The sequence below is a fragment of the Rhopalosiphum maidis genome, chromosome 1 (assembly GCF_003676215.2).
Source record: "Rhopalosiphum maidis isolate BTI-1 chromosome 1, ASM367621v3, whole genome shotgun sequence".
Classification (NCBI taxonomy): Eukaryota; Metazoa; Arthropoda; class Insecta; order Hemiptera; family Aphididae; genus Rhopalosiphum; species Rhopalosiphum maidis.
In genome coordinates this window covers 49,365,918-49,379,724 of record NC_040877.1, presented here as the reverse complement: position 1 = coordinate 49,379,724, position 13,807 = coordinate 49,365,918, and the positions used below count along the sequence as shown (strand labels likewise).

General features: G+C 28.1%; 1 protein-coding gene across 2 annotated transcripts; it reads left to right on the top strand.

The window, feature by feature from the left end:
• The first annotated feature begins 196 nt into the window (after window positions 1-196).
• Window positions 197-13,802, top strand: LOC113560827 (putative phosphoenolpyruvate synthase). 2 transcript variants are annotated; one of them, XM_026966919.2, is made up of 28 exons: window positions 197-443; window positions 4,893-4,993; window positions 5,065-5,209; window positions 5,402-5,510; window positions 5,583-5,621; window positions 5,892-5,975; window positions 6,070-6,252; window positions 6,418-6,533; window positions 6,634-6,742; window positions 6,931-7,111; window positions 7,233-7,378; window positions 8,211-8,456; window positions 8,794-8,947; window positions 9,484-9,598; window positions 10,074-10,210; window positions 10,687-10,811; window positions 10,878-11,034; window positions 11,135-11,293; window positions 11,360-11,488; window positions 11,633-11,717; window positions 11,800-11,885; window positions 11,942-12,097; window positions 12,353-12,498; window positions 12,565-12,795; window positions 13,002-13,098; window positions 13,189-13,399; window positions 13,467-13,541; window positions 13,603-13,802. In XM_026966919.2, the coding sequence occupies exons 2-28, from the start codon at window positions 4,916-4,918 to the stop codon at window positions 13,668-13,670; spliced, it is 3,567 nt and encodes a 1,188-aa protein (XP_026822720.1). In that variant the 5' UTR covers window positions 197-443; window positions 4,893-4,915; the 3' UTR covers window positions 13,671-13,802. The 2 variants fall into 2 exon arrangements, with proteins under 2 accessions (XP_026822720.1, XP_026822721.1); XM_026966920.2 differs by lacking the exon at window positions 197-443 and adding an exon at window positions 3,626-3,760.
• Window positions 13,803-13,807: the final 5 nt, after the last annotated feature.

Here is a 13,807-nt window from a genome sequence, read left to right as displayed (position 1 = left end):
TGTTATCACCATATTTTTATAATGATTTCCAATTACGCCCACCTACATAGCAAGGTTTATAGATTATACCTAATCTACATGATACATCGTACAATCACAGAATAAAGTACAATGTATTTATATAGATATATAAAAATGTACTAATACCTTTTAGTTTTTATTATCTTATTTTAATTGTTAGTTATAGGTACACGGTACTGTACGACGGGTTATTACATGTAATAACAAATGTTTTTTCTTTCAACGAAATAAATGATTTCGGACTTAAATTAACATAACCTAATAAAGTAATAAACAAATAATCCTTGTTTTTACGTACTAACTAAGTTCATCAACTTTATCATTACATTCATAATCGTCACCACGATCTAAATAATATCTTTTCTACATCGTGATAGCCAAATAATATGGTCTATATACTGATACTATAATCTAAGCAACAGGTAGGTACTTATTTCATATAGTATTTTTTAATTTATATATGTATACAATTTGTTTATATTAAACTATAGTTGGAATTCGATTATACTTTAAACATATGTTTATAAAATTTTATTTTTTTACCAAGAGTTGGCATTAATTTTGGTCATCTTCAGATAAATGATAAGATTGTTTTTGCATGAGTTATGAGCAAGGTTCGAAACTTATAGCATTTGTATATTTTTTTTATTTATTCTAAAAAATAACAGTATGCGAAATAAATTAATTTCTCGATGCCATGATATCTAATCTGAAATTTGAATATGCCTAGATATTTTTAGTTAGAGTTAGATAATACAGCTTTTTAACGCATATTTTAGCGTTTATTTTGATGATTTTAAATGTTATAAGTCCCAAACCCTATCTATACATGACTTTTATACTTAGGGAAACTATTTATCGATTCTGCTAGTACTTGTAGCCTAAAGATAGTTTATCGATTCCGTCACCTATTGAACAATGGAAAATTAATTTTCCCGAACAAAAATTATATTTTTATTTTGCTTATAAAATTATAATTTAGTGTGGTTATTAGTATACGGTTTGAAGTAATTTTGTTCAGTATTATATTATTGTATACACTATACACGATTTAGTATCTATATCGTATATTGTATAATATAAATATAATGTAACCCTTCCTTCCAGACGTCTTGAAAAGAAACTGATACTGGTACCTTATCTTCCTCCTCAAATATTTAATATACATGCATCAGTTATATAGGTTCGATCTCCTCTACGACGATTCTTGCATTTTCGTATACGATCCAATTTAGTTTAAATCAAGATTGTACTTCAAATAAATAATTAATTTTTATTTATTAAAAAAATAAATTTGATTAGAAACAACAATAATAATATACGGATGATGGGTATAAAGAATTTCCAGACGAAGTATCATCTATACATAGACACTTATATATATCTAGAGTACAATCACAGATAGATGCAAATAATATTGTTCAAATTATTTGGGGGACTTGAATTTTCTTTATAATATTGCTTTAAAAACTCGTGGGGCGTAGCCCCCGCAGTTACCAATTATAGTTATCAAATAAAAATACCAATTTATTAAAATTTGCATTCAATGCTATTTTATATACATATATATTACATATTTAAACGGAGTTGCTGACAAACACGCATGTTTATGGGTACCCTTTACCAGTATTAAAATATGAAATCGTTGAAATGGTCATTTATGTATACTCATATTATTTTTTTATAAACACAAAAATAAAATTTTAAATAATTTTTGTCGTGTTTATCGTCTAACTTATAGAAAAAAACTTATGTTTACTATATACAGTGAATTTTCCATGTACAACATACTTCCATTTGACAACATTTTTTATTGCACGCCCGACTTCGACACTACGTTACATGGAAGTTTCACTGTAGTTATCAATTAACAACGAATTGATGTTGAGAGACTTGGCATACTTTTGGCAGATATAATTTGCCCCACCAATCACGATCCCCTCAATTGGTGCCCATGTGCATTATAGTTGTGCTTATAATATGACTATTCCACTATTCCACTTCACTTGTTTTGACACAATCCTACTGCAGTGTTGTATTTTTGCATTCTATTTAAAAGCGTTTATTTAATACTACCTATTATGTTTGGATTGAAGTTTCTTGATTACAAAACAACGTACATCGGTAAATGATTAAATAGATCTTTTCCACTTTCGTTTTGTTGTTTTTCAATTTCTTGATAACTATAATAGTACTATACCAACTTAATGGTAAATTCTAAAAAATAATTTATTTTAAATAATTATTAGTTATTGATCTACATTCATTTAAATTGTACATCAATAGAAAAATTATAAAGTAAAATCTGTGTTCATCGAGCCACATTATCATTATTATTAATATTTTTTTTTAATTGTCAAGATTATAAAATGATTCTGATTTTATACCGATATTAATATTTTATAGACTGCATATTGTTTGCTATAATTATATTAAATATTAAATAAAGATTTATTTTAATGTACATAATTTTCCAATTTGTTTTCAAAAAATAATAATTGAATAACCTAATAAATATATTAATTTCGATAAATATCTTATGGATATCCATTTCACATTACACTTATTTGATGAATGGTGGTGAACTATATCTAATGGATATATAATATTAAATCATCTTTGATGTCCAAGTGGATGTCTATTAATAAATAAAAAAAACAGTCAATTGGATATCTAGTATATTATAATAGATGTTATGGATATCTATAAATCATATATATTATACTACAATCATTAGTTGTTCTTGTTTTATGTAGGAAGTGCTTTAGAATAAGTGACCACAGCCAATTTTTAAGTTGAAAATGTATATAAAAAAAAAATTATTTACAAATCAGTAGGTGAGTACGAAAATACGAAATACAACGAATATAAGATTATAACATGAATGTTGTAAACTGTGAAATACTATATCCATATAGCTATAGACGTATAGTATCTAATAAGCTCAAGTAGTGGTGGAAAATTAATTTTATATGATTGTATAGTATATGTTTATATTGTTTTTTGACAGCTTGATATAACAGGTAACTTGACTCCAACTCTAGTAGGTACCTAACCTATCTAATCTAATTTTCTATGTTCCGATTAGGAAAAGAGTATGATAAAATGCATTTTCGCTTTGTTATTTAAATATCATGTTTTTTATCTGTAAACGTTGAAATTAATCTTTCGAAATTCAATTACCTACGCAAATTTTTCTACTCATGTTTAATGTATTTATACAGAACGCCGATTGGCTTATGCAGTTTCTCAACGTAAATAATAATATATAGACAATAATAATAGTGGGGTTAGTACCATAATATTCAGTATTATTTAAATAGTTTGTGTTCAATTTTTTTTTCATAAATTTAATTCTGAACGAAAATAGTCGAGAACTGGATTCCTGACAATTAGAGTGCACTTCGTTTTCGTATTAGATGATAAAATAAATTATACATTTTTTCTAACAGTATTGCACAAGTACATATAATATTTATATAGGTTCTAACCTATATGTGTATAATATATATATATATATATATATGTTTTATTTATTCTTATTGAGTTATTTTTTGAAATTTAAATACACATAATTATTCATTAATCAATTGTCATAATATCCACTCCTATTATTTCAGCGTCGTCATCGCGATTAATCATTTTATAGGTATATAATAAATGACGTATTCTATATAGAATAATATTATTACATGTGCAGTGTGCACCGACTTATTGACTGCCTACATTTACGTTTTCGGTGAGTTAAAATTATACTTAACATAATGATAGTTTTGATAATTTATATCTATAGATATGCGTTAAAAACACTATACTCATATACGAATTTCACTATGATTACCTAGTCAATGTTTATCTTGTTTGCGCATACCGTAATATTGTCTATAGCTGTATACGTACATTTATACATATAATATTAACATATTATAGACACACAGTCCATGGCAACATGCCAACATATGTTTAGATGGTTTAGGAACCAACAATATTTACTTAGGTAGGCGCACCGATATTCTTTGTCGTCAAAACCGCGGTAACATTATGATGAATAAACGAGTGGGCTATATTGTGTGTAATCTTATAAAAACTAGTAGATACTATTTTGTATGCAGATACACTTATCTATAGTATAATTTATTTATTTTCCAGTCTGTTTGAAAACCGTTGAATGAAAACTACTAATTACAAAAAGTCGGTTTTAAATCGATACATATCTATTCTTTATGAAGTACTTACCTCTTATTATATAGATATTACTTTTATTAAATTATTATAATAAAATAATAATGAATTCATAAATGAAAAAAAAATACCTATTTAATATTTCTCAAACTAACGTTTACTCAGATAAGTTTAACAGAATATGGTTTTGTTTAACTTTATGATTGAAAATTATTCGTTACGGCCGTTGCGCAAATATTAACCAATTTAATAATAAAATACGTCTTTTAAAAAATCTACATTTGCCGCCCACCACTAGGTAGTAGACAGGCAGATTGTTTCTATTCATATTTTTGCATAACACTATTGCAGCAAAATTATACAGTAAAATTAATAGCAATTAGAAATTTTAAAAATATCTTATAATATGTATTGTTTTGTTGATACTAATGAATAATGCCAGTAAGTATGATAGTGAACTTTTTACGCTTGAAAGCGCGATTTTAATCAAACTGATATTTGAGATAAAAAATAATCAACGTTTAGAGCGTAAAGAGAATCATAAAGTTACTTTTATTATAGATAATAATGTTCATGCAGTTTTAATTCATTAAAAAATTTAAGAAATGTCTTAGTGGGTTATTAATGAATTCAATATATTAATAGATTTAGCGTTTAGATATAAGATTACTTTTTATTATATTTTTCAGAAATAAGGAAATAATAGTGAAAAATGGACAATTTTCGCCAACGAATATGTTTTTCTGCGCCAACGATATCAGATAATTTATTGGATCTCGAACGAAATAATGTGAGTTGACTGAGACGTTTATATTTTAAGCACAAAAAACAAATTATATCTTATGTGTCATATGTGTGTAGGAAGTTCAAGATTTAATGGTATTTTGTGGTGCAGACGAAATAGGAAATATGATTACATTATGCGTTAATCAAAATTACAATTTAAAACAATCGAAGTCTTTAGTATACATCCGAGATCCCACCGGACTTGAATTCACAAATCAAGGTATCTACATATTAATTGACATAAGATATATCTCATATTTCAAATTTAAATAGATTTTAAGTTGTATCGCTAGTTTATATGACGAATCTGTTTTTTATGAAGAAATATAATTGATTGAAAAGGCCTTACATATAATAATAAATTAATAAGCCAATAACACATTTTTTTTTTTTTTGGTTTTGTTTCTTTTAGAAACAGATAAAGGATCTTATGAATTTTCTAGTTGGAAAACACTCAGTCTCCAATTTCAATGTATAGTACCAATGCGAACATGGAGAATCGTGTTCAGTGGTCGTCTTAGGTTAGAAAACATACAAATAAACTATAAATTAAAACATAAATTCCTACGTATTAAACATATTTTTTTCAATAGAAACGGTGGGAATTATCATCACGTGAAGATAAATTTCTTGTAAGTTCACAAATATTTTGTTATTTGATTGATAGTTACTTAGTACTTAAAATAGGAAACATATTCGATATATTAATTTAAAAAAAAAGTATGTTCAGAATTTAATCAAGAATGCAGTTTCAAAAACGGTTTGATGGTATTAAATATTATACATTTAAAGACATTTTCAAAAAGAAGTATTATTATGATTATTGTTATTTTACCATTAGCTAAAACATGGCATACATATGTAGTTATATAATTTTAATTTATCCTTGCTTCATTGTTTAGGTGGAAGCCATTTGGATTTCCAGTGTACTGTGATAAAAAAAATACATTTTTCAAACATGAAATTGATCACTCTGATCCGGACTAGTAAATGCTTTTATAATTTTATATGGATAAATTATATTACTAAATTGTAACGTATTAAGATTTATATATTTTTTAATTTTACCATACGGTTTAGCATTAACAATTTATTGGGATTCGATCATTTCGGTCAAATTTCCGGTTCAATAGTTGTAGATGGTAAATCAGAAATGATTTACATGCGTGCTATGAGATTAAGACGGTGGAATATGTCAGTAGACGACTCAATGTTTGCTGGCTTTATGAACAGTAATATGTGTTCCGTACAGAAATTAGAAAGGTAATAAATATTAAAGCTACTGGTTTTTACTATAATATTATGTGACCCGCCGCCTCATAGGCTATTGGAATTGATTATTTCATATGTTTTTTAGTCTATAATTGGTTTGTTATTAATATAAGATATTAAAATTAATTTTTTTTGTAAATATTTGACTGGATTTAGGATAAATTGTCGTGGTCATTTAAAAACAATTTCAGTACATGAAATACTGACACCAGATGAAATCAATTTCGTGAGTGGAGAAAGCGATATTCCAACAATTGCAATACATCATAAAAGTGATTATTAACTTATACTTTATATATTTTAACTTTTTTTTCTAGATTATTTATTTTTTTCTACCTCAGATTTTGTTAATTTTATATTTTTATATTATAGATTTTAGTTTAAATGCAAATTTAAAAAGCCAAACGATTGTCAACCTGAATACTGTGTCAATCGAAACCGTTATTGGAGACGACTTTAAGGGAATACTTTTATGTTTCAAGTAATATTCTTTTAACCGCACAATACTGCGTTTATAAAATTAAAACAATACTAATAATATAATTAAAATATATTATGTTTGTATTATACATTCATATCCCCATTAAATATTATTTATGTACCCGTTCCCACATCATACAAACAAATAAACAATATAGAAATATAATTAAATATTTTATGGACTTTCAGAAATGCGTACATAACAGACAAGATAGTAGATTCCACAGAGGACATTTCTGTAAACGATCATAAAATCGGTTTAACCGTTAACTTAAACTCGGAGATGTGCGCGTTCAGCAATATAGTAGGAAATAAAGCAAAATCTCTGTTCCGATTAAAAAAAGCAATCGTCAATGGTCTAATTAATGACGTGAGTTTCAGATTCGCAAACGCGTGTTACTGTTACACACGCTTTAAGTTGAATTCTAATCTGTCAGAAACGTGTTGATGATTTTTATACTAACATGATGTTCTGTTGTTTTGACTCGAAGGTTATTGTCCCCGAAGGTTTATGCATCACGACGATCGCGATGAGAGCACATATAAACGAAAATAAAGAATTGTCAAACTATTTAAACAGCACGATCGAAAAAGCAAAACAGAGTGATTTTGAACAGTTGTCGAATTACTGTGAACGGTAAGAAAAAATCATTTGATTTTATTGCGGTGTAGGTGCCTTCTATAGGTGCTCAGTGGCCATCTATGTCGACGCAATATCGAAACTTAAGCAGGCGAGCCGTGGCTGATAGTGGACAGCAGGCTCTTCATACAAATAATAATAAGAGATATTCTAATTTTCCCAAATTCCTTTTTTTTTTATTTTGAGCAATATTTTTGTATTAAATTATTTTAAATTTTATTTCTAAAAGAATATTTTATAATAGTTATTAGTTTAATGAGTTTTTAAAAAGATTTCATAAAAGAAACAAATTACAGAAAAGATAACAAAGTCAAATATAGGCAAAAATGCATTAAATTTTCAAGGGGGGCTAACATTTTTAACATCAACTTAATCTCCATTGCTTTGCACCCAAACCTCCACTAGAAATCTAATTATCTGGAATTGTAAAATCTATTAAATATATGTATATGTATTAACTATTTAATTTAAATATAATTTCAAATAAGTATATAATTATATAGTTGTGAACGTAAGGATATTTTAATATCAAATTTATTAAACTAAAAAAAAAAATATAATATGTGATTTGAATACTTAAAAAAATATTTGAATACATATTTTAAATACAAATAACACCAAGTATTTAAATAAATATTCTGGACATATTTGTAAAGTATTCTTTTAATAAAACTGCGGCTGAAGAACGACACAAAATTTAGCTAGAGTCAGTAAAATAGTTTTTCTGCGTTAATTTATTTTGTACATTCGCCACGGATGTACTTACTACAGCCTACAGGCATGTATAATATGTGTAATATTGTAATATAATATTTATCGTTACATTCAGGTTGAACGATCAGTGGCGGTCGACCAAACTGTGTGTCGAGTTGCTGGAGGCGATTTCAAACGGCGTGAGCGAACACCGCGTATACGCCGTCCGTTCATCTGGAACGTTCGAGGATGGCGAATCGACATCATCAGCAGGTCAATACATCACCAAACTAGGCTGCGCCGGTCGTACTTCCGAAGTTGCGGCGGCAATTTTAGAATGTTGGTCGTCAAATTTCTCGGCGCGAGCTCTGACATACCGAAAGTATGTATTTATTATTTATTTATTATTTATAAACGGGCATGAAACCTAATAATACAATTTAACATGAAACTCACGTTCGTTTATAGAAAAATTAAATTTAAGAATGCAAATTTACTATGTTGTGCGTGTGCTAGCGCTAGGGACAACATGACATAATATTATCTTAATAAACTTAAAAAAAATAATAATATAATAATTGTATTATGTGATTTATAAAATATCGCTATCACCGTAGTATCTGTTATACTTATATCCATCACTTGGTATCGTAATCGCGAACGATAGATTGTTACGGTCTCACGTATACAGTATAAAATATTATTTTTCGTTTTCATAGAAATAACGGACAGCCATTGATGTGCGACATGGCCGTGATCGTTCAGGATCAAGTAAGCGGTCCAGGAGTGGCAGGAGTTGCGTTCTCAAGAGACCCAAACACTGGAGATCCCGGAAAAATCACCGTGGCCGCGAGTTATGGCTTAGAAAAAGCGGTAGGCTTTAGTAACCAGTAACTATAGGTGTAATTATTAGTGTTTACTCGAGATTTTTTCCTATATATACACCATGACAGGAAGCTAATATATATACAATGTATATTATACATATATGTATTATTATCTACAATAACGAGATCGAAGGGCCTTGTCATTCAAAATTATCCAAAAACACTTAAGTTTTCGTAAAATGCATATTTTATGCGAGACTTGTTTTTCCGTAAGGAGAATTGTCCCTCGTGTACCCCAATTGTAAATAGTAATAAACAAACCTATAATAAATATCAGTTTAAAAAAAATATTTTATTACACTTACAAATAATTTAAAAAAAATTGTATATTATGAATATTAGTAATAACAATTAAGTATAGTGTAAATTATCAAGTTGCATACATAATTAGGTTACAAAATAGTGCCTGTATATTTTTAAATTTCGTACTACACATAATTTTAGTCCTTAAGGTACATAAATTGCGTCTATAAATAAAGATATCATAAAAAATCTTCTCAGCTAACAGACTACACATTACAGGGCGTTGTTTCGGGAACGGTCGAACCTTACGAGGTCGTTGTTTCTAGACTGCAGTTTGAGACAATTGACGACGACTCCACTACAATTGCGGAAAACTGCTCACAGACTACATCGAGTACATATACTTATTTTCTTAACTTACTGCTAAGTATTTACTTAACCATTAGGTTGAGTAAAATGACAATACATTGAATTGCCATTATACTTATACTATACATACATAAATAATGTAAAACATTAATAAATACCACGTATAACACGCATAAATCCATTATAGTATATGGATAGACATGTATAATTAATTGAATATCAGATTATAATGAACTATTATATTTTATTAAATGATAGTATGAATTCAGATTCTTTTCTATTTTTTTTATTTTTAATGTTTGGTATACTTTTCATAACCAAGGATTCTAAGTTTTTTGACCGAACGACAATGTGAAATGTATGGTTACTTTATAAATTATAAGTATAAACAATGTCCGTTGCACTGTTATAGTGTATCTTTAATTATATATAGACACATCATGCCATTATGCCTCTATTAAGAACAACTAATAATAAGTAATAACACATATGATTTGCAGATTTCGTCGTTGAAAATGACAATGATGGGAAACCGCGTTGTGTTTCCGATAATTTGGTCAAAAAATTGGCCAACATCTGCGTCCGAGTAGAAGGCGTGTTTGGTTCCCCGCAAGATATCGAATGGGTGGCTGTAGAGGTATTCGTTTTGCGTATTAGTATTGTTCTTTGATTTTTTTTTTCTATACAAAGCTCATCTTATACCAATGTTCTGGGGTGTTATTAAAGACTCAAGTGTTGTAAAATTTTAAATTTTCATTTTCATACACGCGTGGTTTTTTAATAGAAAGATTTTAAATAGTAAAAAACAGTGGTAATTATTTCAATAGCTAAGCTCTTTGTTAAATTCAAAGTACATAATAATAAGCTCTTAATCGTACTTTCATCTGTAGTATATAGATATCGATACGGTACTGAGTTTTATGAATGAAACGCGTGTGTGTGATATAGTAAAATCGTATGTAAAATACATTTGAACCTATACGAAAATAGTTCTAAAAATACGATAAGATAAAGGACAATTGTTGACAACTAACTGTTTTCTGAAGGATTAAAACTAATCGTTAGGTATATACATACGTCATTCATATATTCATAATCGTCTTTTGTCGGCAGGATCAAATTTACCTTCTCCAGTCGAGACCAATCACGTCCATATTCGCTTGGAGTAACGACGAAATCACGCGAGAATTTGACACACCGTTTACGAGCGACGACGTGGTGATGTTTTATAATGTGAAGTTAGATCGATCAATAATATTACGTACACAGCGTATCAATTGATACAATTATTCGTCAAATTTCAGGGAAGTCTACCCTAACCCTATGCACACTCTATCGTTGACTTTGGATTTCTTTTCAACGTTCCCACTGTTTAAATTGACCGAAAAAGAACTTACTGATATATATTGTAACAAACAGTTGTCCTACACTCACAACAACATGTGTCTTAACGTATGTCAAGTAGGTACCTATATTACTAACAAAAACGATATACATACTTAACTGACATTTTATATCCATTGACTAAATTAATTTATCTTTTTTTTTTTTTTAACGGAAGATGTTCCAAGATTTAGAACCTGACAGCGTATATGTTAAAATAATTGAATATTCGATAGCTGGACAATGTTTTTTAACAAGTAGCATATGGGAGAAAATATTATTGAAAAATCGCAGTTCTGCATTACAAAAATTTTTAAAATCTATTTCTTCATTTAAGGTAGGTAATTGTTTTGTATATAATACATATTATAATCTATTAAAAAATGTATAAAATATCATTTAGGAAACACTATACCTCGAATCACGGTTAAACGAAACACACAAATTGATTTGTAATACAAATATACAACAGTCGGATACAGCATTGGGTCTTTTAAATAATATTGACAGTGTTATGGATATTTTAGAAAAGGTATTATATTAATTATAAAATTATTGTATATAATAATACTATCATAACTTATATGCAATGTGCAAATATAGTTACTTTTCATTGTATATAATACTTATAAGTTATAAGTTATTCAATATATTTTTTTTAATGATATATTTAAAGGTCACTTCTTGTCATGTGGTATCAAGCATGAATAATATAATATCACATACATTGTTGGCAATATTAGGATTAGACTTCAATAAAGGTAAATTTGTTTAATTATTGCAACTTTTTTCATAAATACAATATAAATTTATATTAAAAATTATTGAGACACAAATTTTTAGACTCGCCTATTGATACGTTATCCAATTTAGCGGCCTCGATTAATACACCAGACATAATAAACGTTTCAATCTTAAAAGATATTCAAGTAAGATTTATGAACATGATACATTTTTCATTGAATCAATTGATTATATTGTTTAGGCTATTGCTGGAGTTATTTCTGAAATGCCTTCCAAAAAAGAATTTTGCGATTTACCCGTTGAAAACTGTAACGACTGGTTAAAATTGAACTGTGAGAAAGGTTATGGTCAAGTGAAATATTTTATTCAAAAATATGGACACCGTGGTGCCCAAGAGGTTTGACTTATACCTACTTAAATATTTTTTAATATTTAACTAAAACTCTGTGACTCAAACTATTAATACTTTATATTATCTATATGTGAAATATAGTTTTTTGGCTATACCCAACAATACTAAAAAAAAAAAATCATATTATATTTCATGGCCTACATTGATCTTTTTACATTTCAACAATAGAAATGTATTTTTTAAACCTTATTATTACCCTCATTAGTTAAGAACCAATCTATTCTTTTGCCGATTTTATAGTTAGATTTTGGTTCAGAAACTTGGTCAACCGATTGTAACCGATTATTTTCGTGTCTCCGATCGTTAATATTGTACGAACACCGTCAATCCGATAAAAAATCAATAGAAATCGATTCTAGTACTGTTTCAAGAGGATATATTAAAAAGTACTTTAAATTAATTAAACATTTATGAAAACACCGAATTAATAATGTATTTTATTGTTTCATTAGAATGATATTCGATTATTTACTAAAGAAATATCGTCAAAGCATTTCATATAGGGAACAATCAAAGGATATGCTGGTGCAGATCACTCACAAACTGCGATTGGGTTATCGAAATCTCGGTGAAAAACTCGTGGCTGAAGGAAAAATACCAGATTCGAAACTTATTTTTTTCATGTCTCAGTACGAAGTTAGAAAAATGTGCGGAAACAATAACCGTCCCGAAATTGTACACAGGTTAGTGTATATCATAATATAATACCATTAATTATAAACATTATAATAGGTAATAATATTAATAATTAATAATGATAATAGGTAACTAAATTGACATATAGTATTTTAAATCGTTATAGGCTTCTCTTTATAGTATCAATATGTTACTCCCGTGTTTGATAAACAAAAAAATATATTTTTTCTTGTAATTTTATCATTTTTTATAGAGCAATGAAAAGACGTAAATTGTGGCCCGATTGGGCATTATTGCAGTTTGACGACGTATGTTACGGACCACCTGTTCCTAAAAAAAATTTAGACGAGGTTGATTATATAATTTTATACTTGATATATATTTTTTTAATCCTTCTAAATTGTACGTATTTATTACGATTCCTTGTATTCTACATACAGGAATCTGTTTACAGTTCCAAACGGTTTAAAGGTTGTTGCGTGTTTCCTGGACGGATTAAAAACCGTGCGTGTGTACTAGAGCACATCGAAGACGCGCATTGCTTGCGGACAGGAGATATTTTGATCGTGAAATCCGTCGACATAGCTTGGTCACCATATTTCCCGATTATTTCCGGTTTAGTCACGGAGATTGGCGGTGTAATATCTCACGGTGTGCAATGACAACAAAATAATTTAAAAGCTACGCACAATTAATTAATATTATCGAATTTGTATAGGCGCTGTTGTAGCCAGAGAATACGGGTTACCTTGTCTTGTTGGAGTACAAAATATCAAAAAATATTTCAAAACGGGTAATACATAAAAAAAAAACAGCTGGGTGATTTGAAATGAGATTTCAACTTTGAATTTCAGGTGATATGGTAATTCTAGATTCCGAGAAAGGATTTGTCATCAAAGATGACAGCATTATGACGAATTGAGATTACATCTAAAATAATAGTTCATATTTATGTATCATTTAATTTTCAAGTAAAATATATAAAATAAATTGAGAACAATACAAAAAGTTTAAAGAACATAAGATTATAAATAATAAAACTATTTATACTAACCTAAA

Bases quoted from the DNA above. Each gene is read 5' to 3' on its own strand.
- LOC113560827 (XM_026966919.2), top strand. From the start codon at position 4,916: ATGGACAATTTTCGCCAACGAATATGTTTTTCTGCGCCAACGATATCA. The intron at 5,210-5,401 runs GTATCTACATAT...TGTTTCTTTTAG, and splicing joins ACTTGAATTCACAAATCAAG to AAACAGATAAAGGATCTTAT. The intron at 13,542-13,602 runs GTAATACATAAA...TTTGAATTTCAG, and splicing joins CAAAAAATATTTCAAAACGG to GTGATATGGTAATTCTAGAT.